The 26,671-nt window shown below is 54.9% G+C and overlaps 1 protein-coding gene across 1 annotated transcript; it reads left to right on the top strand.

Annotated features, from left to right (window-relative positions):
• The first annotated feature begins 6,563 nt into the window (after positions 1–6,563).
• SELL (selectin L) lies at positions 6,564–26,192 on the top strand. The gene is made up of 9 exons (XM_045838810.1): positions 6,564–6,730; positions 7,781–7,850; positions 8,729–9,115; positions 10,461–10,568; positions 14,431–14,616; positions 15,825–16,010; positions 17,192–17,320; positions 21,204–21,222; positions 25,000–26,192. Exons 2-9 carry the CDS (start codon positions 7,781–7,783, stop codon positions 25,016–25,018), a joined length of 1,104 nt encoding a protein of 367 aa, XP_045694766.1. The 5' UTR covers positions 6,564–6,730; the 3' UTR covers positions 25,019–26,192.
• The last annotated feature ends 479 nt before the right edge of the window (positions 26,193–26,671 follow it).

The following is a 26,671-nucleotide window of genomic DNA, read 5'->3' as shown; positions in this document are numbered from 1 at the left end:
GCACGCCCACGGGCCCTTCACGCGTGTTCCTTGACCAGTCCCTTCCCCAAACTTCTTGTCCGAGTTTCTGAGTAGACTTATGTTTCCAGTTCTCTCAGGCACATACTGAGAAATGCAATTTTTGGATCATATGGTAACTCCACGTTCCATTTTTAAAAATGTATTGATTTTTTTTTTTAGAGAGAAAGAAGCACTGACTTGTTGTTCCACTTACCTACGCATTCATTAGTTGACACCTGTATGCACCCTGACAGGGGATCGAACCCACAACCCTGGCGTATTGGGACAACACTCTAACCAACTGAGTTACCCAGACAAGGCTCTCCATGTTTCATGTTTTGAGGAATAGCCAAACCGTTTTCCAAAAGGGCTGTGCCATTCCTCAACCCCACCAGCAACCCCCGAGGGGTCCCATTTCTCTGCATCCCGTCCCCTACATGGCACCATCTGTGTCGTGGGGAATCAGCACGCCAGTGGGGATGTGGGGAGGGCTGTGCGCACAGGCCCCCTGCATCCACGCTGCACAGCTGTCTGAGAAATGGTAATAATCTTTGGAACATCCTTAAGATCAAGGAAACAAAGTTCTCACCCTGGAGCCCCTGCCTCGTGCCCATCTCAGTTCCCAAGGTGCACAGTTAGACGATTCCCCTTCACTCCCTCTACAGACTCAGGGTTTCCCCAGGGTGGGAGGCAGGGTCGTGTTCCTGCCACCCCTCCTCTGAAACCGTGCCGCTCCACGAGGCCTGGTGTGCGCCGAGCTGAAAACCACCTCAAGAATCTTGCTGTTATCAAACAATCAAAAGGTCTGAATGTCTACGAAAACCTGGTTTCCTTTCTGGCGTGGTTTTCCAGGGTTAAAAAAAAACTGTGGTTTTCACACTATCGCCAATGATGGCTGGTTTCACTTTGATTTCTATACTCCATTTTCACTCAAAGGATTACTTAAGAGAACATGAAAGAAAGCCATGAAAAAGCCAGGATTGGTTCTGCACATTCGATCTGTCTTCGTGTAGGACCAAAGTGGACACGCGTTTGGGAGATCAGCTCAGAACTCAGAGGGCCAGGCGCAGGACTGTCGGCTTCCCCAGGTATTCAGTGGCGGAGTAAAGCACGCGGGTGGAACGTATTCGGAAGAAATGCAGAGGCCCAGGCCCCATGGAGATGGGCAGGTGCCAAGCTAGAAGTGAGAAGGAATAGTTCTTGGTGTTAGCAGACGAGCTTTCATGGAAGAAAACAAAAATCTACCCCTTCCAGAGGTGGACCTAAATGTCCACCCACCCCGTGACCCTAGCAAGAGCAAGTTCACGTGGACATCTCTCCGCCCCACCCCTGGGGTGCAGCCCCCTCTCTGCTGACCTGTCACCCCCAGGACAGCTCAGCCAGGCGATGCCTCCTGCCCCAGCCTGGCCTTCCTTCCCAAGCTCCCCCTCGCCATCCTCTGGAATCCTGCTCCACGATCGCCCAAGCCCCAGACCCTCCAGGTCCTCTCCGCAACTTCTCTCTCTGTCCCCGCTGTGACAGGCACCTGGCCCGAGCACGTGCCATGCCCCTCCCCACCCCACAGGTCTCTCAAGGGGGCATGTCCGTCCTCTCCTGCCCCATCTCTCAGGGGCAGGGGGTGCAGAGCAGCGCCCTCCTCTATGAGGAATTTCATTACTGATCTCTGTTCTTCTCACCACTTTTTAAACAATGAGGGGAAGAAATACAGTGACCTCAAGTCTCTGGGGCTGGTGACACTGAGGCGTGCCCTCTTCTCGCTGTCTTCCTTGCAGTGTGACCTCCCAGCCCGTGAGTCCCCCGGAGACCTGGGCACCAGCTCCTTCTCATTCTCGCCCTTGGGCGCCCCTGCAGTCCTGCGTGGCGTCACCCTTCAGGCTCCCAGCACCGCCTGGGTCTGCACGCCCGGCTCTCCAGCAGCGCTCTCCCTCACCCCGCTTTCTCGACCCCTTCTGCCCTGGACAAAGCCCCCAGCCTGGTGTGGCCGGACGGGCGTAAACTGGAGAAGCACGTGCTCACGCACCCCTCTCTCTAATCACGCGTCCGGTCCCTGGAGGTTTATTGCTCAAGGGTCTCACTGCGACCCTCCCTAATCCTACTCGTGGACCCTCCGGTTCCCTTATCTCTAACCATCCCCTCCTCCTCCTCTATTTCCAGTCTCTTCCGCACCGCTGCCCAACACGGCTCCTCTCCATCACTGGGTTCTCGCCTCCTCCGGAGACGACTCGTTCCGTGTGTGAAAAGCGGTCCGGCCTCTTGCGAGGAGCGCGCATCTGCTCTCGTTCGATCCCTTGTTTATTTACTCATTCAGCACGTTTTTGTCGAGCATCTACTACCGTGTGCGAGGATACGCTTCCTTCCAGAGAGCCAGCGAGGAGCGAGGTGATCTGTCCCCGCCCCCCAGGAGCCTGGAGTCGAGACAGATGTCACACGAGCAATCACAGAAGTCATCAATCGCTCCATCACAGCTAGAGCAAGGCGGACGGACAGAGGCTGTGAGAGCGTGAGAGGGCCGGCCCCGTCGACCGGGGACTCCCGCGTCCCAGGACAAGCGGCCGGCGTGTTCCGTGGCAGCAGCGTGGGCAGGTACAGGTCTTTGCCATGGACCGGGCGCAGGCCCTGAAGGGGGCGCGGCGCGGCGTGAGAGCCGACGCTGGATGGCTCGTGGGCTGAGTCAGTGACTCGGGACCTGGAGACTGGTGCGTGCCTGGGCTGCGGTCCTGTCGTCAGGGGCCATGCAGGGGCTGTGGTGGTGCGGGGGTTGGGGGGGGCTGCCAGTGGGCAGGAAGCACAGTTACTGCAAGAACCATGGAGAGGCTTTGGCGCCACTGGGAGATCGCGAAGAAGAAAAAAATTCCCCCTGATTACGGCCCAAACTCCGTGGCGATTTTATTCTCCCCACCCCACCCCATCCCCGTCTTACTGCCACACATGCCTTTTGCAGTTAGATGATTTAATAAACCAGCAGCATGACTACATGTGTGTGGGCGTGTGTCTGAGTGGAGACGTCTTAATTTCTCTGGGCTCAGAATCTTGCGGGAGGAATGCCCGAGGCGGCAGCTACACTGCCTACGGAGAGTTGGTGCAAGGAACCGGCGGGCTGCAGCTGTAACTTCCCGAGAGGGAAAAGCTCAGCCTGGCACGTGTACAATGTGGGGAGCGTATTAAACACCTAAATGGAGACGCCCGGTTGGCGTTTGGCTGGGCCTGGGGGACGTTCCCGGGGCAGACGAGTGGTCCTGGCTGGAAACACCCTTTCGGAAGTCGTCGGCATTCAAGGCTCAGAGACAGGGTTGTGCCGCCCAGTGCGTGAGCTCAGGTGCCTGGGGAGGGCGGTCGGAGAGATGAGGGGGAATCGACAGGTGAAACTGAGATCGGACAGTCACTGAAGTGGGAGGAAAAGCAGGAGCCCACGAGCCAGATGAGACGAGGGCGCAGACTCGGTGGGAGGCTGTGGTGAGGCGCAGCAGCCCTGCGACAGCAGTCTCCGGGGCGGGGGCGGGGGGAGGGGGGCCGGTGTGGTCGCAAACCTGACTGCACAAGGTGGGGGGAGATGGAAGGGGAGGACTGAGAAATGCAGCCTGGACGTTTCTCTGCGGGTGAGGAAGAGACCGGCGCTTCCCGGCCTCCGCGGCTCCAGGTCTGTGTCCATTCTGCCTCGTCCCCCAGGCTCCCACCTCCAGGAGGAGCGCAGCCCGGTGGCCAACGGCACAGGCTCAGAGTCGGTGGGCCTGGGCTCCCGCTGTGTCGCTCAGCAGCCACATGACCGAGGCAACTTTCTTAACCTTTCTGAGACTTTTTTCCCCCCAATCCTCACCCAAGGACATGTCGTTGACTTTTTAGAGAGACAGGAAGGGAGAGAAACATCAATGTGAGAGAGAAACATTGATGGGTTGCCTCTCTTATATGTCCCGCCGGGGACCGAACCCACAACCTAGACTTGTGTCCTGACCAGGAATCAAACCTGCAACCTTTCAATTTACCAGGTGTTGCTCTAACCAACTGAGCCACACTGGCCAGGGCCCTTTCTGAGACTTATTTAAAGTGGGGATATGAATAGTACATTCTGGGGAGTATTGTATTTAATCTTTTTAAAATATATTTTATTGATTATGCTGTTACAGTTGTCCCATTTCCCCCCCTTCACTCCCCTCTGCCCTGCACACCCCCTCCCACCCACATTCCCCCCCTTTAGTTCACGTCCATGGGTCGTACATATAAGTTCTTTGGCTTCTACATTTCCTATACTATTCTTGCCCTCCCCTTGTCTATTTTCTACATACCATCTATGCTACTTATTCTCTGTACCTTTTCCCCCTCTCTCCCCTTCCCATTCCCCTGTTGCTAACCCTCCATGTGATCTCCATTTCTGTGTTTCTGTTCCTGTTTAGTTATTTGCTTAGTTTGTTTTTGTTTTTGTTTTAGGTGTGGTTGTTAGTGATTGTGAGTTTGCTGTCATTTTACTGTTCATATTTTTTATCTTCTTTTTCTTAGATAAGTCCCTTTAACATTTCATGTAATAAGGGCTTGGTGATGATGAACTCCTTTAACTTGACCTTATCTGAGAAATACTTTATCTGCCCTTCCATTCTAAATGACAGCTTTGCTGGATAGAGCAATCTGGGATGGAGGTCCTTGCCTTCCATGACTTGGAATAATTCTTTCCAGCCCCTTCTTGCCTGCAAGGTCTCTTTTGAGAAATCAGCTGACAGTCTGATGGGAACTCCTTTGTAGGTAACTGTCTCCTTTTCTCTTGCTGCTTCTAGGATTCTCTCCTTCATTTTTACCTTGGCTAATGTAATTATGATGTGCCTTGGTGTGTCCCTCCTTGGGTCCAACTTCTTTGGGACTCTCTGAGCTTCCTGGACTTACTGGAAGTCTATTTCCTCTGCCAGATTGGGGAAGTTCTCCTTTATTATTTGTTCAAATAAGCTTTCCACTTGTTGCTCTTCCTCTTCCCCTTCTGGTACCCCTACAATTTGGATGTTGGAATATTTAATGATGTCCTGGAAGTTCCTAAGCCTCTTCTCATTTTTTTTTTGAATTCTTATTTCTTCATTCTTTTCTGGTTGGATGTTTCTTTCTTCCTCCATTGATTTGAGTCCCAGTTTCCTTCCCATCACTATTGGTTCCCTATACATTTTCCTTTATTTCACTTAGCATGGACTTCATTTTTTCATCTACTTTGTGATAGAACTCAACCAGTCCTGTGAGCATCATGATCACCAGTGTTTTGAACTGTGCATCTGATAGGTTGGTTATCTCTTTGGTCACTTAGTTGTATTTTTTCTGGAGCTTTGATCTGTTCTTCCATTTGCACCATTTTTTCCTCTTGACGCACCTGTTACATATGAGGGGTGGAGCCTTAGGTATTCCCCAGGGCGGGGCAACCCAGTCACTGGGTTGTGATGCTGTATGTGGGGCAGGGGTCCAAGAGGGAACAGTGGTGCTTGCTCTGCTCTCTGCCAGCTTTCAGTCACTTCCTTCTCTTCCCACAAGCAAACTGGGCCCTTCTGGTGCTGATCCCAGGTGGGTGGGTTTGTGCACGTTCTAGGACCCTGTGGGTCTCTCCAACAAACTCTCCTGTGAGGCTGGGAGTTTCTCCCACTGCCTCCACCCCCACAGGTGTTTTCAGCCAGAGGTTTGAGGCTTTATTTCCCTGTGCTGGGGCCCTGGGTTGTGGGCCTGTCTGTCTCGCTCCCCAGTTGTTCCTCCAGGTTTATCTGCGTGCAAATGTGGGACCGCCAGTCCGCCAGTCTGCCAGCTGCTGCCAGGCTGCCGCCTTGCTGCGAGTCCTCTCCACCCTGGCTGCCCACCTCTGCCTCTGCTACTGGTCTGGACAAATGTGTCTTCTTTAACTCCTTGGTTGTTGGACTTCCACACAGTTCACTTTTTAGTGTTATCTTTCAAAAAAGCAAATCTAGTTATGTCCCTGGCTCCCCCTTTCCACTGCCCTCCATCACAGAGGCCCTGATTTCAAGTGCCGGCTCTCTCCTTCTCATCCTAGTCTCTGGAAACACACAGAACCACCTCCGTAGGCCCCCCACTCGGAGCTAGAGCAACTCCGCTCTGTTCACGGCTGAACTCTAGGAGGTACCATTCCCAAGGATGTCCACTAGGGGGCGAGCAAGGAGAAGGAACAGAAGTGAACCAAATCCTTGGGGTAGCTGGACTGAAGCGTAACAAACATCATGAATTTGTCCGAAAGACTTCTTGATGGTGTGATATTTGCAATGACCAGGGGCCCTCTACCATGGGTAGCCAAGAGTTAGCGCAGTGTGTAGACAAAAAGGAAGGGGAGAGGCCGAGAGATGGGCGGGGAGAGAGGGCAAGAGTGGGGAAGGGAGGGATGGAGGGAGTGTGAGAGGGAGGGAGGGAGGGAGGGAGGGGGAAAGGAAGGGAAGAAGGGAGGAAGGGAGGAGAGGAGGGAAGGGAGACCCTAACAACAGCACCCTCGGACAGCAGCCCTTCTCCGAGGAGGTGACAGAGGTCAGAGTAGGAAAGAAGTGGGGAAAGAGGAGGCAGGGGAGGTGGGGGAAGTGGGGGAGGAGGATGTGAGACTGGGTTAGAAAACCAAAAGACAGCAAGCTCCCTGGTGACACTGGCGCCACAGTCTCTCTGCAGCAGCACACCGCGCCCTGGGCCAGGGCCAGGAGGAGGACCGGGCACCCCCGGGGAGCAGAGCTGAGAGGTGAGGCCGCGGGAGAGCCGGACCAGGACACGCAAAGCCACGGTGAGCCTGAAAGATTCTCAGATGCTCAGGCAGAACCTCTTCTTGGGGTCGCAGAGGAGGGTGGCGAAGGACAAGAAGCAATGCGTTTCACGTTTGGTTTTTAAAAAGCCAAGGACTAAGGTCGCCTTGTGCTCTTCGAGGCCCTCTTCTCAGAGGTGCTGGTTGCATCGCCCGGCCCTGTCTCTGGCGAGGTCCTGGAAGGGCTGTCTGGCTGCAACTGGCACTTTTGCAACCTGGCACTGTGGCTCCCTGAGGGGTGAGACCCTTCAGAAGGCAGGGTTTGAAGGTGGGCAGAAAATCTGTGGTCTTGTCCTCCGAGTGGCTCACAATGCCTTCCTTTTTAGTTGAAGAAACTGAACTGCTTCTCCTTGCTGGTGTCTGTTCAACTGTTGAGTTCTCTTAGGTATCTGAAACACTGACCCATCGTAATCAAGTGGGAGATTTTAACATTAACTCTAGATGTCAAGAGTTGGTTTAGTGCCCTGGCTGGCATAGTTCAGTGGATTGAGCGCGGGCTGGGGACCAAAGTGTCCCAGGTTCGATTCCCAGCCAGGGTACATGCCTGGGTTGCAGGCCATAACCCCCAGCAACCACACATTGATGTCTCTCTCTCTCTATCTCCCTCCCTTCCCTTTCTACAAATAAATAAATAAAATATTTAAAAAAGTAAATAATAACAATGCTTTAAAAAAAAGAGTTGGTTTAGCACCAGCAAACACTTCAAGGTAGTATATACCAAGGATCCAACAGTCTCATCTAACAGCTCAGCAGAAAAGCAGGTACAAAAAAAAATTACTGAAATATGGAAAAAATCTGAGTGGCAACACTCAGCGACTTGAGGTTAAGACGTGAAAACAGAAGAGGCAGGCCTCAGTTCTGAAGCAAATGTCACGCTACTCTTTCATCCACTTCTGAGAAGTCGGCGACCCCGGCCAGGCTTACTAAGCATGTGTGTTTCGTTCTGAACCTCAGGGACAGTTGCAGGAGCCTCCTCCTCACGGCGCTGTGCGTGTGTGATTCACGAGCACAAATCTCGTCTCTCATTCACAGATGTCTCTGGGGAAACGCCGGCGTGCTCAGGGGGTCTTCAGGCTGTGGGTGTGGACGGTGCTCTGCTGCGGTATGTTCTCCTACGTTTATATGGCTGCGCCTTTTTATTTATTTTTTTAAAAAATGTGTTCATTAGAGTTTCACGTGGACCAGACCGGGCTTAGTAGGGCATATATTATAGTGAGATCCTTGTGAATTATGTGTTTGTTTTGGGTTCTTCAAAGCCCCCACGTTTGAAGCACCCATAGGATGATGAAACACCACCCGCTGAGTATCTTTGTGGGCAGAACATCATCTAAATAAATTTCATATCCTGCATCATGGGGTTTCAGAAGCTGTTCATTCTGTTGTTCCGTAGTTAGCTCTCTAAGGCTCAGGCTGTGTCCTGAGGCCTTCCCAGAAGCAGTTCTCCCTCTGGTGCATGTCACCCCTCTAAGAGATCTCTTCATATGATCGCTTATTCCTGCCCTTACTTTACTTCTCTCTTGGAAACTTACCTGCTGGCCTTCAGGAAGTGTCCCGGGGTGGGGGGCGGGCAAAGGGGGGAGAGTAGACAGTAAATCTGAGAGATATATGATATTACACTTCAATTAATTTTAAGTGGCTGACAGCTAGTAAGATAAAGAAATAGGAATTTCTAAAATATGTTGGTTCAATTGCACTTGAAATGTTGAGAAGGAAGGACGTCCCGACCGTATATCGAGCATGCCACTAAATTCACCTGCAGGAGAGCAGTGTGCAGAAGCGTTTCTGTATCATGGTGGGGAAAAGCGATCGGGACGAGAAGGCGCAGCTTCTCCCTCGGATCTGTGGGTGACTCATTCCACCCTCCGGGGCGGGGACTGAGGCCCCGGGGGGTGTCTGATCCCCCGCTGCTCGGGCTGGGTGCGCCTTCGGTTGTTTCCAGCCGCCGCCTGAGTCTCTGTCGCTCACCCCGATGTCTTCCAGGCTTCTCCGCGTACCACGGAACCGACGGCTGGACCTACCATCACTCTCAAAAGCCCATGACCTGGGAAAACGCGAGAAGGTTCTGCCAACAACATTACACCGACCTCGTCGCCATTCAGAACAAGGGGGAGATCGAGTACCTGAACAAGACGCTCCCCTTCAGCCGCTCCTACTACTGGATCGGCATCCGGAAGGTGGGAGGCGTGTGGACCTGGGTGGGCACCAACAAGACCCTCACGGCGGAGGCCGAGAACTGGGGCGACGGGGAGCCCAACAACAAGAAGTCGAAGGAGGACTGCGTGGAGATCTACATCAAGAGGGCCAGGGACGCGGGCAAGTGGAACGACGACGCCTGCCACAAGCCAAAGGCGGCGCTCTGCTACACAGGTGGGCCGTCTGTCACACGGGTGGGCCCTCTGTCACACGGGTGGGCCGTCTGTCACACGGGTGGGCCGTCTGCTACACGGGTGGGCCCTCTGTCACACGGGTGGGCCGTCTGCTACACGGGTGGGCCGTCTGTCACACAGGTGGGCCGTCTGTCACACGGGTGGGCCGTCTGCTACACGGGTGGGCCCTCTATCACACAGGTGGGCCGTCTGTCACATGGGTGGGCCCTCTGTTACACGGGTGGGGGGCCCGAGTGGGGGGGGTCTCAGGCTTGGCCCGTGCCGACGCCGGGGAACGAGCACCCGCAGAGCGTCCCAAAGCCAGCCCCCCCTCGGCATCAGCTCAGACCGCGCCGCCGCCGAGCACCTGAGGTGTGCGATGTGTGAGGCCGCCCCGAAGCTCTACCCCAAATCTGTTTACATCAGGAGGAAGGGGTGCCGGGGTGCCCAACCTGTGACTTGTGGGTGCCATGCAGCCCAGGATGACTGTGAAGGCAGCCCAGCACAAAACTGTATGTTTACTTAAACCATAACGAGATTTTGTGTGTGTGTGTATATGCGGGATCACAGCTCACAGTGTGTTTAACGTGTGGCCCAAGACAACTCTTCTGCTCCCGGCGTGGCCCAGAGACGCCGAAAGCTGGGACGCCCCTGGCTCAGGGTCCCTGCTGATACGGCAGGAAGCGCGGGGAGCGTGGGTGCCCATCACCTCGGTGTCCTCCTGGTGACGGAGGGGGCTCACGTTTCCCGCGTGGCCTGGTCCTGGAGTTCGCCACGATGCGACAGGGTGGCGTGTGTTCCCTGTGGTCCGTAAGGCGTCCACAGAGACGTCAGCCGCAGTTCCCAACACTGCAGACTCTCCCGAGGCCCGTCTCCACAGTGGGACAGAGCCCGTCTGGCCCCGGTAAACTGGACTCTCCATGACATGCACACATACGGACTTTTTAATCCTTCTAAGGCTCTTTCTGCAAAGAAGGAGGCGGCCAAGCAGTCTGGCTGCAGAAATGGCTGGAGCCGGGCCCTCCGTTAACCTGCTACTTACGTTAAAAACAAAGCGACTTCAAGAGTTTCCACACAGGTCACTACGCCTCCCCCCGAGCGTGAGAGAGTGTCCGTGCTGACAGACTCATTCTAAAGACGCGCACCCATGGCTATGTGGCCAGTACCTCACAGTAAGAGACATTTTAGCATGTGCTTGGCATGCAGAGGTCCTAGGAATGCTGCAATAAAGGGTTCCTGTGTAGTAAGATAAGCTCGGCCCCGAAGTTGTCTGGGTCTCAGAACGATGACTGTGAGCCCTAAGAAATCATCGCCCCAAACTGACATCTTTCCCACCCCCTTTTCAGCGTCTTGCCAGCCCTGGTCATGCAGCGGCCACGGCGAGTGCGTGGAGACCATCAACAACCACACCTGCCGCTGTGACTCGGGGCACTACGGGCCGCAGTGCCAGTTCGGTAAGCCCCCTGCTCCTCCCGGTCTCTTCCCGTGGGAAGTCGCAGGGGCAACGGTGGCCTGCAGAGGCTGGGATGACCTGGTACGCGCCCCTCTGAGAAATGAGAAGTTTCCATCAGAGGGCCTTGCTTGCACAACGTGGGGGCTTTTCTGTAAAGACTCCTCGAGGTCGGGAGGGGGTTTCCAGCCCGCCTTCTAGCAATGCACGGCTGAGTTTCTTTCCGACGTTAGAGTTCTAACCAGTCCAGTGCGCTCCCTGTGGGTTTCCCAGAGCAGGACCCTACCACGCCCGAGGCGTGGCGGTCACGTCTATGGCTCTGTTCTCGGTGGCCCTCGGAAAGACACGTTGAGAAGTGAATCGAAACTCCATCCTGACTTACGAAATCTTTACAGAAAGGTACCAGCATTATGCAAGCCCGGCCTTGTGACGAAAACTTCTCCTTTCTCAGAATGGCGAGTATCATGGTGTCCTAGGTCACTGGAAGGCAAGGTCAGGAAAAAGAGCTCACATAATGATGTCCAGCGCATAGAGGCCAGAGGTAGGAGAAGCCCAACATAGTTACCTGGGCAGGTATCTCAGAAGATGGAAAGGCAAGTCTCTGGGAGGGTCTGCCCTTCAAGGATTTACGGTTAGGTAGGGGAAGTGATATATGCTCGTAATTTACTTTGATGGAAAACAAGATAAGCTAGCGTCAGCTTGCGGGAACTGGAAATTGCTCAACGAGGCAATCTGGCCCTCCTTTGACAAAGGGAGGCAACTGGGTCTCTTTTAAAATTGCAGTTGCTGGGTGACATTGGTTAATAAACTGTTACAGGTTTCAGGTGTACGATTCTATACCCCACCGCCTGTCCACAGAGGTACTGCGTGTCCGCCGCCTCGAGTCCAGTCTCCTTCCATCACTGTCCAGCCCCCTTTACCCTCTCCTACCTCCCCGCCCCCGGCTCATTTTCCTGGTAATCACCCTCTGTTGTCTGTGCCTATGAGGGTTTTTTTGTTTTTTTTCTGGGGTTTTTTGGTTCTTAATGTTTAACAGCTGGGCCTGGGGCCATTCCGCTGGGAGCAGGGCAGTAGCCCAGAGAGCAAAGGGAGAGAGGACGGAGAGAGCCGTCAGGGGTCCGTGGGAACCCCTCGCAGCCGTGGGCACAGGCGCAGGAAGGGCCCGGGCACGCAGATGCAGGCAAGACCAGCCCTTGCCCCAGTCAACTCACTACCGAAAGACACATCAAATCCTTTGACTGCTATCGATTGAGTTTCAAAACTGTGTTTGAAGTCGCTGGGGCCTGAAATACAAAATTACAAGGGGAGAGAGAGAGAGAGAGAGAGAGAGAGAGAGAGAGAGGGAGAGAGAGAGAAAAGCACGTTTGTAAAGAATAGATAAAGACACAAAGCCCAAGTAAATTTGAATGTCAACCGACCAGAACCTACCTAACTCATCTCCCTCGACTGCAGCGCCGCGACAGCCCCCACCCAACACTCGGCCTCACGCCACACCGAAGCCTCATCCTCGAATTCCTACCTCACCGGCGCGTCCATGCCTCTCCTGGCTCAACATTCCCATCGTTTCTTTCCACCCTGCCTGCCACCACCTCCCTCTCTCCAGGAGCTCTTTCCGCCTGCGGTCGTTTCTCTTCAGTCTCCCTGCCGGGCGCCGGTCCCAGCCCACGTACCGCTGGTATTTCTCATCTCCTACCTTTTTCCATTGCCCTTGTGGCCGTCCATGTCCCCTCTGGTCAGACCTGCCAGCTTTTCTGAACTCACGAATCTGTGTGAGCTTCGGGCCGACAACCTGTTTGCAGCCGTGAGCTCCGACCAGGCCGAGCACACCCTCGGGACGCCCGCGTGGCACCGCTGTCCTGGGCAGTTTCCCTTCTGCATTCCTCAGCGCCTCGCGTGGTGCCGCCGTCCGCACGGGCGCTCTAGTGTGCAACGCTCTCCCCAGCCCTACGTTTCTGCAAGTGACACACTACTCATGGTTTATACATTGTCGCTCCGGTTTGTCTCCTCCTCGTCAACCCGACTACCATCATCCTCATCAACTTCCTCCTGGAGGACTGCCGTGATTTCTTAGCTGGGCCCCACGACTCTAAATCAGTGACCCTCCGGAAGACCAGTGCCGTATGATCTCACTTCTACGTGGAATCTAATGAGCGGAATAAGCTGATGAACAAAATGGAAACAGAGGCACGGACACAGGGAGCAGACTGACAGCTGTCAGAGGGGAGGGGGGTGGATGAAAGAAGCGGAAGGGATTAGCCAAGGAACGTGTCTGCGTGACCCACAGGCACAGGCGACAGACAGGGTGGGGATGGCCCGAGGGAAGTGGGGGGCAAGGGCTGGGCGGAGGTGGGCAAAGGGGGGGGATGGGGATAGCTGTAATGGTGTATATAATATAACATAAATACATACATTCATGCATACATACATGCATGCTTAAAACTAGTGCCCCTCAAATATATTATTCATACTATAGCTAGGCTGACCAACCAAAACAGCCAAACAAACATCACCTGTATCTGACCATCCACCCTTTAATTTCCACCTATCATTTGTGCTACAGGAGAAAAGCTAAACTCCTCGAGACCCAGAGTGATGCTGGTGCAGAGTAGGCATTCACTGAATCAATGAGAGCAGACAAGAGCCTCTTGTCTTAGCTCCTATCTCTCGCCCTCCTCTCATCTCATCCCCGTCTCTCCTTCCCATCCCGATGGTGACATCAGAGAGCTTGCTGTTCCCCGCACCGACCACGGGGGCTGTGTGTCCTACTGACTCGCTCGTGGATTTCTCTTGCGTTTTGTACATGGCCGATGCACCCGTTTATCTGCAAGACCAATTTCAGGAAGATTTCTGGGTGCCCCCAAACAGGCTAAGTCTCCGTCTGTTTTGTTCCGATACCTCCACATGCATCTTCCTTATTCCCCCACGTTTGGGGAGGAGGTCACGTGCTTAGCAGTCTGCATCCCCTGGCAGCCTGACAGCGACCTGAGAACAGCGGGCACCTTGCCGGTCATCTCATCGGTAAGACGGAGACTGTGCCTGCACTATATTAAGCGCCCACTTGCATGGGGGCACGGGTTGAACTGGAGCATGTAATTTATTTTTGTCTGGACTTGGAATATACATGAAAAATGCAAGAAGTTTCTTCCAGTTCCTTGGATCCATTCCTTGTGGAAATCTCAAGAGCAAGCTGACAACAATGGCTCAGATTCAGTCGGACATAAGACGTGAGAGTTGCAACATCTGCCCGATGGCACGGCAGGCCTGCAATGCGGAGACTGGTTTTCAGGTCTTCGTCTGACCCACTAAAACCACCGGTCAGCCAGAGCAAGGCCGTCGACGCAGCTTTGTCAGAGGGCCGTCGGCGTCATCAGAAGAACTGGAATTCTGGAATGGAGCCAGAGAGGGCGAAGACAGACTCGAGGCTGATGTGCTTCCTGAAGCGTTTATCTCCCCCACTCCCCGGTGAAGAAGACCAATGCAGACACCCACCCTCCCTCCAAACCGCCTTCCCCCAACACTCGAATGTACCCCGTCATGTCCAAACTGAGCTGATCATTCCCACCGACACCTACTTGGGTTTAAAAATTCCCTCCCCAGATAATGCCAAGGGTCACTAACTAGAAGATGAGCTAATGTCCCAAGAAGACATCCCACGAACGAGGCTCTCTTCTGAGTCCTTGCCTTGCACCAAGTCCCTTCACCCCCCACCCCCACCCCACCGACTGCAGGAGGTGAATGCAGTTGGCATTCTTCCTTCTCCATAGCTGAAGCACCTGCAGCTGCAGGGGTTAAGTGACCTGGCTTAAAGGCACTGGGTCACCGGGCCGTCTCAACAGTACCCAATGCTGTCTCTTTTCTTACTGAAGTGATCCCGTGTGAGCCTTTGGAGGCCCCGGAGCTGGGGACCATGGCCTGTCATCACCCCCTGGGCAACTTCAGCTACAGGTCACGGTGTACCTTCGGTTGCCCCGAGGGGACGGACCTCGTTGGGAGCACGGAGACCACCTGTGGGCCATCTGGAAACTGGTCCTCTCTGGAACCAACCTGCCAAGGTGAGTGGGTGTCTGGACCGGGGGCTCGGCCACGGTGCTCCTGAGCTCACAGACGGAGAAAGTGCAGGAGGGTCTTGCTCAGAAGTCTGTATCCTCTTCTGGAGCATAGTTTAGCCTGAGGCTACAGACTGTGATGCTTTTCAGAGAGGTAATGGTTACTAAAATTCCAAAAGAAAACCTGCAAAGAAAAGTAACCACCAAATACTGCTGGAGTCGTCTCACAGTCTCACAGTGTGTGGGTGATTCTCAGCAACAGGCAGGGTTACACAGTGTTTTTTTTTTCTTCTCATTGTCATGGAGTAAATAATCAGTCTTGCTGAACCTCAGTTACAGGTTGCTTATTCTCTCCTCTCAGTAATACTTGTTTTATGTGGTGTCCTACCTAACACCGAGCAATTTCCTTCTCAGAGGGTAGAGGTCTTTTTTTTTCCATTGTTTTATTTGTTTATTCTTAAAATCGTGTTTTACTTTTTCTCTTCCACGAACTCTCAGGAGAATAACAACTGCCATGAAAACAAAAAACACAGTGTCTTGATTTGTTTTTTTTCTGTTTGAAATACGGTGCACGCTTTCTCTTTAACTACGGTGATGCGTGTGCAGAAGGAAGCTGGTGGCGTCTGAACGTGTGAAGTTTTGGTTTACAGGTTCTACATGCACGCTTCTGACTCACTCGTTTAAGGGGCTGGATTCTCAAAATAACTATCAAAACCATTTATTGAAACCATTTATTGAAATCACAGCACTGAATCGGGCAGCGCGCCGAATGTTACAAAAGTTGAGAGATGTGCGTCAGAGAATTGGGATGTTTCTCAAAGTCGCTGGGGTAGACTTGAGAAGAAGTGGAAGGGAGGAGGTGCTCCATTCTCATGGGGAAGACTCCGCCGGAGCTCGGGAGGCGAAGGACAGGGAGCGAGGGCCCCTCCGGCAGACGTGGGGGGTGACACCCGGAAGGGCCAAGCCTCCCCTCCTCTCTCCACTCCCCGCCGCCCCCCCCCCCCAGGCCTCCCATGCACCCCTGGCTCGCGGCTCCCCATCGTGCTCGCAGCAGCGGAGTCTGGAAGCACGACCAGAAGTGATGTCTAGATTAGACCTGTCCTGAGTCGCGTGGAGGCCCCTCCACTGAGTCGGGCGGCTTTGGCCAGAAAGCTTTGGTCAGGCGAGGGTCTCTGCTCAGAGTTTGTTGGTGTTTTGTCCCTTTTCCGTTGAAGCGATTCGGTGCGAGCGTCTCACAGGACCTGATTTGGGGAACGTGAGCTGTACTCACCCCTTGGACGAATTTAGCTTCAACTCCTCGTGCACGTTCAGCTGCTCAGAAGGGACCGAGTTAATCGGAGAGAACGAAACTACTTGTGGATCGTCTGGAACCTGGTCGAGCCGCACTCCGATATGTCAGAGTGAGTCAGTTGGCCCCAGTGCTCTCGAGGCTTTCAAGAGGGAGCGGAGGGTGGGGAGAGATACACCAAACCTGTCTGTGTACAAAGGCTATGTCTCTCTCATGTCTCCGTACCCTCTGCCCGGCAGTGCCTGGCAGGGGGTGCTGCATAAATGCTCCTGAAATCAGCATGGCAAAGACTAGCCACCCAGGTCTTCTCCTGAGGCCACTGGCACCAACGACAAACGTCTGTGCATGGCGGTACCTGCGGAAGCTACCAGGGAACTGCTCTCTGTGGGGCCCAGGCCAGGGAGTAGGGCAGGGGGTCGGGAGGAGGGCGGAGTCCACAGGGGGCCACCCGATGCCAGGCTACAGGACCTCTCCTTCTAAGGCTGGGCTAGTGCCCAGGTCCTCGTCCTCCTGCAGACAACAGGCGCCCCCTGTTCGGATGCCCTGGGGCCTTGAGCCTCTTTTCCATTGTACGGTTGGGTGGGGGATGGAAGCACCTTGAAAGGGCCCCTCAAAGTACCGCCAAGAGTGAGGGATGCTGGCGGGCCCTGTGCCGATGTGCCAGAGGAAGTTCCCGAAGTTTTGGGTGCTCTCAGGTTAAAGGTCGCTCACACCGGTGTGTTTTCAGGGACAGTTCCCAGATGAGCTCGGTTCACACTCACGAGAAGATCTGGGAAGTGTCCCTTTGAAGGAGGGCGGGCGTGGGAGGGCTGGGCCGTGTGGATGACAGACAGGTCAGGGCAGGCCGCCGGCGTGGGAACGGCTGCCTCTCACAGTGAGAGCACGAGGAGTTCCCTGTGGCTGGTAAGGAGCCCGGCTCAGGTCGCTGGCTGTCCTTTCTCCTGTGGCTGTGCTGACCTTTCAGCTCTGCTCTGCGTCCAGGTTCCTGACCGCGGCCCAAGGTCACGGAGCTCGGTGCTTCTTGACCACGTCTTTACGGGCATCTCCCAGAAAGTCCATCAGTTGCAAATCTGGGGATCGAGACCCCATTCGCACGCTCTGGGCTGGGAAAGCCGGTCCGGGCTTCGCCTCTGCTGTGGACTCACCGCGGGCCTTCCATGCCCCTGTGCCCCCGTCAGGTGGCACCAAATGGGCCCTTACTGGGAGGTGGAGGGAGGGAGAATGTCATGAAATGTCGCCGGAGAGGCGGGGCCCGGGGCCTCACGTGGGGCGCCCGCCTGCTTTCTCTTCCAGAGCTGGACAGGAGCTTCTCCTTGATCAAGGAGGGCGACTACAACCCCCTGTTCATCCCCGTGGCCGTCATGGTGACGGCCTTCTTGGGCATGGTGTTCATCATTTGGCTGGCAAGGCGACTCAAAAAAAGTAAGTGAGCTTACCTTCCTATGAAAAGAATAATCGTGTAAAGAGGAAAAAAATTAGAATGCCCACGGGAAACGAGGTAGGACTCCATGCTCCGTGTCCCGTCGAGGCCGGGCCTGGGAGACGGGCAAGGCGGCCAAGGGTACGCTGGCATTGCCATGGGGGCTGCTTTTCGTTTTTCCTCCAACAAACTTAAAAAAAAAAAAGGCCTGCTATCCTCAAGGCGCCTTGCTGGGGCGGTGACGGACAAATGGTCCTTCGTTCGTACTTCACTCTGAACCAAAGGGCTCCTGAGCTCTGTCCTCTGAGGGCTGACGCACCTTCGATGTCAGCGCCGTGGCTCCTCTTGGGAATGAATGGAAGGTCCAGGGACGTTTTCAGGGCGCTGCCCCCAAACACCTGGCCTCATCCGGGGACAGGCGCCTGTGTGGCTGCCAACATGGAGGAGTCCCCATGTTTCCTCCCCAGTGTCTGTTCACGGGGGACACAGCCCCAACAAGGCACCACACACTCCTGCCTCCCCTCCACCCTGGCCTGGAGAAGGAAGGGGAAGAAGGGAGACCACCTCAAGAGGCCAATACTGCCCTAATGGCAGGTGAACTCACGGGGGAAGGGCAGCATCCCTCGCCCACCTGCCCCGAGGCCACCCCCTAAAGCGGGACCACCCTAGGGTTACAGGCCCAAAGTCTGAGGCAGACCTCGGGGGTGTGCCGCCGTGTTTGGCAGAAACATTCAAGACTCTGAAATTCGGGCACATTAGGCAGCTTTTAACAAAGCCCTGCTTCCACTCGGGGCCAGCGGTGACCTTGAAACAGCGGCTAAGCAACTGCCCTGGGTGGCCTTTCCACGGGCGCTGATCGCCCTCCCATTCCGCGGCTTCCGTCACAGCCCCAGCAGTGGGCATGGCACGTAACAGCCGCCCCTCCCACCCACCCACCCTCCCTGGCAATTGTGGGAATGGTGTCTACGAGTTCCCAATGGTCTCCCACTAGGATTTGGTGGTTCATCCCAAATTTAGGAAGAGAGGGGCCACATCAGATTTCTAACCAACTCAGAAAGACAGTGAAGGGGGCACCATAGACGTGCAAGAACTTCGCTAACTGTCACCAGAGAGCCCCGAACAGTTAAAATTCCTCTGCTCTTGCTGTGAGAAATCTGCTAAGACTGGGTCCCACTGACTCACAGTGCGATGCTAAGAACAGAGCGTTGCACAAAGGCAGAAAGAGGAGATGGCTCTCCCGCTACTGAAGGTCATTTCCACTGGGACTTCAAAGCCTGGCCCCAGCTGTCCTTTCAGTCCTCCCAACTTGGGTGACGTGGGCAGCGCTGAGGACTGTGGGTACGTACCCACCGCCCTCTGGGTGAGGGGATATCTAAATAACCTTTGAGGACTTCGGGGCTGCGAGGCAGCTCTGTAAGGAGGGTATGGATTCCCAAATTCTAACGTTTTAAAATAAGTGGTAGTAGAATCAAAAGGGCAAAACTGGAGTGACGTGTACTCAGCTGGGGGGTTGGCGAGCTGGCTGAGGCTGTGTTACAAATGTGGGGTACAAAAAAAAACCAGCAGAGGGGTTGTTTTTACATTTTTCACCTTGGAGTCATTTCTGTACAAGATCTCACCCTGATAACGTGACAACGGCGTGCCCCTGCTGTGGGAATCGGTGTGGGGCAAACAGGAAGCAGAGAGCGGGCAGCTAGGTGAGCTACGGTTGTGCCAGCAGAGAGAGCAGAGGTCCCAGAAGATCACTGGCGGTGCGGGGAAGCCGGGGTGTCTCTACAGTGGCGTTCAAGGGGTCCTCGTTTCTGAAACCTCTTCCGATGCCTCCAACTTGGAAGCGACGTCGTCCTCCCGAAATTTTAGTTGCAAGTTCGTGGGAACATGACAGATCTTTTTCCTATAGAGCTCATGTCAGAAAATGGTGGGCAGGCCCCCGGGCTAATCCCCGAGAGGTTTTCTGACACCGTACAGCTGATGCGTTTACAAGAACAAGAGCCGAAAGCAAGAACTCTGGCTACAGATAGGACTCGTGGACTCTGAGGCTTTCGTAGGCTTTGGGGGCTCGGGAAGCTGGAAAGAGGGGGCAGCTATGTAGAGCATAGTAGCCAGTGAAAAGACCACGATCTTGACTTCTGTCCTTCCGTCCTCGCATGGATCCTTTGAACCTGCACTTTGACCCCCGCGCTGGGTGTCGGGGTACCCAGACTTGACTCCTTTCTTTTGAGAAAGGAGAGGGGCGGGCCGCGGGGGTGAGCCCCCCTGCGCCCCGGCTTGCCCAGAAACCCCCTTTCCCCGCGCATGACCCTCCTCCGCTGAGTCACTGTCTCTGGCCCCGTTCGGAAAGGAGGAAGCCCAGGCAGGAATGTTTAGGCCGGATCTCTGCAGCCCCCGGAACGAACGTCAGCGAGGCCCGGACTCCGACGCCCCTCCAGCCGTGCCCCTGAAGGCCCGCGCTCTATTTTTCTTTCCTCGGTTGGGAGACTTATCCTCCTGAACCGACTCACAGGTTAGAACGGGGCCCGAAACTGTACACATGCCCCTCAGTTCCCCTTTCTTCAAAAAAAGAAACTCTCTCAGCAGGAACAGACGTTTGCTCATGCATTGTTACGCGTTGCATTGTTCCTAAGAGAAGAGTGTGTACGAAAACAAACAAACAGAACTCTGAGATGAATTCAGGTTTAATTCTCTCTGCTCAAGTGTATGGGGTTCCTTGCCCTCAACGGGCTGAGTTTTCGTGGAGGCAATGCTGAAAACCGCAATCTCTGACATTTAAAAAAAGTTAAAATAGTAATTGAACACTATCTAAGCTCTGGGCTCCGCACTAAATACTTTGAATACACTCTGTAAATCCACTCAGCGAGGGAGACATAATGTCATGTCCTTCTCACAGAAGGAGAAAGCGTGGCGTGGAGAAGGCAAGTAACCGTTCGGAGACACACTGCTGGCGGCAGGCAGAGCTGACGTCCAGAGTGAATGCTTCCAGAACTCCGGTTTTAGCCACTGACATGTATTGCTTCCCAGGGATTTTTTTCCTGCTCAAAAAGTTTTTTTGGGGGAGGGGGTGTTGGGGATTTTTTGCTTTTATTTCACCACCACAGTTCATTCATGTATCTACTTATTTATTCTCTGCTTTTTTTAAAAAAAAAAAGCCATGTAATTTACAAAATGCATTCACCATAACAAGTTAAAATTAGTTAAACCCAGTGCAAAAGCAAGAAAAAGAAGGTCAAAATGAACTTCACAAAAGCAGGCTGGAGCCGGGCGCAGGGGGAACACAGAAACACGTGTCCCAGAGCCCTGTCCAGGTGGTTGGAGGGGCTCTCTCCGTCTGGCCCGAGGTCCCTTGCAGCCAAAGAAGGAAGCCTGATCGGCGCGGTGAGTCACTGTGTTAGTCAGATCAGAACACGCCAGGTACTGAGGCACAGTGTGCCGTTCCCACCGCCGAGGCCGGAGGGAGACGTGCGGGCGGGCTCCCTTAGACCAGGCGGCGGGAGGAGGAAGGATCAGCAGCGAGGTCTCCCAGGGAGGCTCACACCTGTGGGGGCGGGGGCGGGGCAGCTGCGGAGCACGGCAGGTGGGGAAGGCAGAAACCCGTGGACGGGTACCCTGGGTCTGACCGTCGCACGCCGTGGGCTGGACTTGTCTTCGCAAGCAGCGCCGGAACCGTGGACCGGAACCGTGTCCTGCCCGGGTACCGGCCCTGTTTGGGGGGGGGACATTAACCCAGCACCGCAAATCGGCTCAGACACAGGTGGGGCCCACCCAGCAAATGGGTGGTACCACTTCAGAGGGCAGAGCCGAGGGTGGGGGCCTCTCTCTACTCTTACTGTAAAACGTTGAAATGGCTTACTTTTGCTGATGCCACTTTTCTATTTCTTCTATTTTTAGGCAAAAAGTCACAGAAAAGGTAAGTTTTATCAGTTTCTGCATCCGCTGCTCTATTCTCTATCTTTCTAAGATGCTTCCTGTCGTAGACGCATTGGCTCCTCAGTGGTTATTTACGTGGGGCCTCACTCAGATGGAGCTTCCAGATAAACCCATCCATCGGTCCGCCTCCCCTAAAAGCCGAGGCTTTTCGGTGTCCGTGGAGCTGAAGGAATGAATGAAAAAGCGATGCCCCGTTAGGAAAAGGCGGTGACGTAAAAGGGAGCTCTTTCCGATTGTCCCCGAATTTGTTTTTGAGGATTGGACACCTCGGGCTATATTTTCCCTTCTCACCCTGCTGAACACGAGGGCAGTACTATGTACGGTATCGAGGACGCATCCACTGCGACAAGTATGTGCTGGGAAACCGTTGCACCCCAGGTGCTAAGAGCAGGTGTGGCCCCAGGCCTCAGGTCCTCAGTGCTTAGCACGGAGCGGGTAGGTGACCACTGGTCTCATAAGCGCCGGCCTTCAGAAATCAGGAAAAAGGAGGAGCATAGGCTCCCCCTGCAGCTTCCCCAGAGGGGCCATTTTTTTCCAGTTTGGCCTTGAACCTCAGATTTCTCTAACCGGAGAAACACATCCTTAGAAGAAAAGAGGCAGGCGTGTGAAAAATGCGTGGCCCATCATGCAGAAGTGAAGACGGTGAAACATTCCCCGGTCTGAGAGGCTCGGTGGCTTGCTCTGACACGTTAAGAAGAAGCGTGTAAGTGAAACGGACTGTGAAGATGAGGTTTTTGGTGGCACGCTACGTACCCAGCTGGACGGTGAACTCCTCTCAACAGGCCAGGCACGGGGCGAGGGGGTCCCTGAGGAGGTCGGTTGCTGGTTCACACAGCCGTCCCACCAACCACACTTCGTCCCGGGGAAGCGGGGTGGGCTCTGCTCGGCGTGCAGGGCGCGAGGCAGAGAGTGAGGCCACATCGCAGAGTCAGTCAGAAGCCGCGTTGAAGGGCAGGGACTTTATGCTGAGGCCTCGGGGGTGTCACCGCAGGGCTTTCTGTAGGTGGATGTCGTAGTGGAATTTGTCGCTCAGTCATCTTTGCATCTGGCCTGTGGGGATCACTCTGTACGAAAGTGGGCAAAGACGAGACGTGGGTGAGTTTGGAGGCAAAGAACTGTTTTGGAGGCATTTGCAAGTATTAGGTTCAAACTGTCTCGAGAAGTGGCAGTGAGGGTGAGACAAGAGGAGATAGAATCAACTGAACATGGTTATCAGCTGGCTAAACGAGAGAGAGAGAGAAAAAAATCAGAGGAAGTCACCCTGGCTCTGGCTGGGGACTGGCTGAGGATGGTTGCCAGCCACCCCACACAGCACTACTGACTGAGACGGGAGAACGGAGAATGAGAGGTTTTGGTCGGGGGGGAGGGGGCCCTGGGCTCAGGGCCGTACAGGCTGAGCTTTCGGCGTCTGTGTCTCATCCACAGCCCGTGGCTCTGTCTGTGGCACAGGGGCTGCCCTGGGGCAGGAGACGTGGATTCAGGGGTTCCCGCTTTATGGGGGGTAGCTGCCACCGGAGGACCAGGCACCATCATGCAGGCCGTGTGGGGACGGAGGAGGATGTGGGAGACGGGGGGACCCGAGGGCATCCACAGCAAGGAAGAGGAGAAAAGGAGGAGGCTGCCAGGGAGTTAGGGGCAGAGTGAGGAGCGTACTCAGGAAAGAAGGAAACGGAAGCTGTGGGAGAGCCAGTAAGTGTCCCCTGGGCGTGCCAGGGCGTTGGTGGGGAGCCCGTTCTCGGCCTGAAGTCAGGACAGAGGTCCGATGGGCAGGGGCTGAGGACTCAGCAGCGGGGTGAGAAAGTGCAGGCGGAGCACACAAGCCCCCCTTTTGGAGAGCTCGGCCACCAGAAGATGAGGCCACTGGGGGTAGCGGGATGGCGCCACGGGGTCGGCGGAGGTCCCTTCCCTCCCTTACTCGACTGCCCTGTCTTCCACTTGATAGCGCCCGTGGGTCCCAGGCGACCTTGGGGCCGGCCTCCCTGCCTCTGTGGGCAGGAAATCCACACGGCGCCCGGGCGGGCCTCTCTCGTGCGCACACCCACTGAGTGAAAGTCTTCCTGGCACCGTCTCCCCCCAGCGCCTTCTGGCCACAGGAACCACCTGCGCTCTGGTCTCTGCTGGATGGAAGCAAGCAGATCAGTTCTGCTTTCCAGATGTCCCTGGGGGACAGGAAGGGTATCGGCACTGGGCTAATTCCCATAGGAAGCCCACTTCCACGGGAGGTTCAGCGGGTCGCTGATCTTGACACATACCCGTCCGTGGCTGTTTATGGAACACCTCTGGGCAGGGGCGAGGCCACGCTGGACTGAGACACTCAGACCAGTGAACCCTTGTCCTTGACCTCAGGGACATTATGTAGCTGGGGAGTTAGGGCAGAAATATTTTTTAAAAAGCAGGAAGACACGGAAGACTGTGGCAGTGGTCAACGGATTCTGTAGCGGATGAAAGAGCCTCCTTGGATGCAGAAGTTTCGGAATCACGGAAAGCCTCGTGAGGCCGGAACCCACCCAGACCCAAATGCGGAATACCCGCTTCAGGTCCGTGCTTTTGGAACTCGGGACTCTTGCCTCCCGGGTCGGGGCTGTGAATCCCGGACACCCCCTCCTCTGGTGATGTTTTTTTTTTTTTTTTCACACTGAAACCACTGTGGCGCTGGCACTGAGGAAGGGCGGGGTAGAAGAACCAGGGCGTGTTTCCAGAAAGAGGCGAAGGTGCAATGAACGCTATCACACTGCACACGTGTAGCAGTTATTTTTTAAGCCCTTGAGCTTAACGTTCACGGTCCTGGGTGTGTGTGATCCTATGAGCCTCTGGTTGGCAAGCCATGGACTGGGAGGGCATTTGTGGTTTCGATTCTTGCCGGGTTATTTTGACTCTTCTGCAAAGTGGTTCTGTTTATCACCTCATTTGGTTTCTAGTGTCTAAATTCTGCCCGGGTAAAAGCTACACCCAAGATACACAGGAAGATACGGTGCCAACCTCAGAGGAGGGTCTACGTGACATTCTGTTTTCACTCTGTCTCCGGGCTCTGTATTGGCAAGCACGTTTGCAGCTGCTGAATTGTGGTTTACCAGGGCAGTTGAGCATGGGAACAGCCTCTGAATCTGGTTCTCCCTCTGCGAGGTGCAATTGAGACATAGCGTCCCCCCCCCACCCTTTCCAAGAATGAGACAACTACTTCACACCCAAGAAGGTATCACTTACTTGATGAAACTAAATTTGTCACCCTCTCAAGTCACACCTCACCAGAAGCAGGCCTTGAGACTCAGCACCCCGGCTTACCTGAGTTTTGATTTTCTCCGATTTCTCTTTCCCTTTGGGCACATTGCCTACTTCTACTTACCTGACTGGCCACTGTTCAAAACCTGTCTGAGACACCCACACGCGCACCAGCTCCGAGGACCAAGCCTGGGCTGTGGGCGCTTCTCTGAGGTGTGCAAGGGCCCAGCAGCCGAGCATCCCCCGGGAGCTCAGCAGAAGTGCAGACCCCCAGGCACCGCCCACACCCGCTGGGGCGGCCGCTCTCCACACCTCGTCTGGGTGCGGTCACCTGCAAGGGTGCGAGGTGCTGCTTCAGGGCTTTCTGTTCTCACCTCCGGGCCTCAGGGCAGTCCCTGCATGTCGTCCAACCCACCGGAGACATTTCCTTTGCTCTTCTCCTGACCTGCAGTAAATACTTACCTTCCCCACTAACTCTTTCATTCTCGCCGTTTGAAGCTCCTTCATTTTCACTTATATTCTCTTGTTTTTCATTCAGCCTGAACGATCCCTATTAGACCGCCCTCTGGGGCCGCAAGTTCTCTGGATACTAACGCCTCCCTGGATCCTCCCGCCCCCGCCCCCCCATGAAAAGTTTCGCATGTGGCGCCTCCTCCTCCACAGAGATGGCGCATGTCCCATTCAGTGCATCGGAAAGGATTTCTGCAGGACCAGCCGCTGCTCCTCCCACCGCCTGCCTCGCCCGAGACTCCCGGCCTGCTGCTGTGGTTTATGTGGCTCAGAGTTTTATTCCCTTTTCCGTGGAGAGACAAGACCCCAGGGGAAAGGGTCACTGTGGAATGTGAAGACATCCGGTTTCTCGCTCTTTCTGGACTTTTGTTTCCCGTTCCAGCTCGGAGCTGCCCCTGACAACGTGCACTTCTAAATGCACCGGGAAGTCCACACGTATCAGCTGTGGTGCAGACCACCCTTTGCATTGTGGGGGTACATTCTTACGGAAAGTTAATAAAACTCATGTTATCCTTGCCTTCCAACTCCTGCAAAGTAGTGGGGCTCAGCTCTGCAAGGGGAAAGTTCTCCCTGCACTGCATGGCCCCATCTATAGAAGCAGGCCATCCTATGGGCCGCCTCCTGCCTCCCCTGTGCCCTGCTGCTCCCCTGGTCAGGGGCTGGCTCCCTGCCACAGCACCCCACGAGCACCACACCCGAGCAAAGAGAAGGCGGCCGGCCCGGCGCCTTGCTTTTGGATTTGGGTTTTGCTGTCTCTCTCAATTACGCCTGCCCAGATTTCTTTCACAGCCGCTACATTGTTGACAAAGAACATCGCCATCAGGATGCAGCTGCTGACAACATCTCTCCCTCTGATGTCATACAGGAGGGTTAAAACAAGTAGGAAGAGATTCCTTGCCCCATGCCGAGATGCTCCTCCTTCCCTGCCCCAAGTTCTCATATCTGCCTACCTAGATCCCATCATGCCTTACGCTTCATCTCAAGGACCCCCACCCTCACCGCTGCTTTCTTGACTAGTCCTTACCTAGGGCAGCGCATGGCCGTCCCCCCTTCCTGGCTGCCTACTGCGCGGTTAGTCTGAAATATGCGGTTTTGTACTTCAGTACAGCTTGGGTTTCGTTTTGTTTTGTTTTAATGTGACCTACTTTGTTGTTTTAAAAACTATCGTGTATATGTTTTCTCCCCAATAAAATTCCACCCTCCCTAAAGGCAGAGATTGTGCCACACGCCTGCAGCGTCTGGTTCTTTATTTGCCACTCAACAAACGTGCGCTCCAATAAGTGAGAGGGAGCCGATGGTGCCCGCGGGCGGGAGTTGCCGCGGACCCTCTCTCTGGCCCATGCTGACCTGAGCAGACACTCATCAGTGTCACGGGCTGACGTCTCAGAGGCCAGGAGGGCCCCGTGTAGACACTGCTGGAAGTCCTCCCGTGTCCCGTGGCCAGCACAGCCTGCATCCCCCTCTGTACAGGAGGTACAGAAGCTCTGAGGATGACTTTCTGGGGATGATCATGTTTTCCTTTCTCGGAGCCAGCTCTGATTCTGAGTCACAGCGGGGGCTGTTGTAAAGGTTCTCCGAGTTGTGCGCTGTGGCCCCGGAGCGGGGGGGTGCCACGCACAGTCTCGCAGCTCAGGGCAGGTCCCCCAGAGCTGAGCCGCGCACCACCCGCGCAGACTCCCTGGCAGCGCTGCCTGCGGGGC

The sequence above is a fragment of the Phyllostomus hastatus genome, unplaced genomic scaffold (genome assembly GCF_019186645.2).
Source record: "Phyllostomus hastatus isolate PE091 unplaced genomic scaffold, TTU_PhHast_1.1 phas_contig_283, whole genome shotgun sequence".
NCBI lineage: Eukaryota > Metazoa > Chordata > Mammalia > Chiroptera > Phyllostomidae > Phyllostomus > Phyllostomus hastatus.
This window is presented reverse-complemented; position numbering and strand designations above follow the sequence as displayed.

Bases quoted from the DNA above. Each gene is read 5' to 3' on its own strand.
- SELL (XM_045838810.1), top strand. From the start codon at position 7,781: ATGTCTCTGGGGAAACGCCGGCGTGCTCAGGGGGTCTTCAGGCTGTGG. The intron at 7,851-8,728 runs GTATGTTCTCCT...GATGTCTTCCAG, and splicing joins GTGGACGGTGCTCTGCTGCG to GCTTCTCCGCGTACCACGGA. The intron at 14,617-15,824 runs GTGAGTGGGTGT...TTTCCGTTGAAG, and splicing joins TCTGGAACCAACCTGCCAAG to CGATTCGGTGCGAGCGTCTC.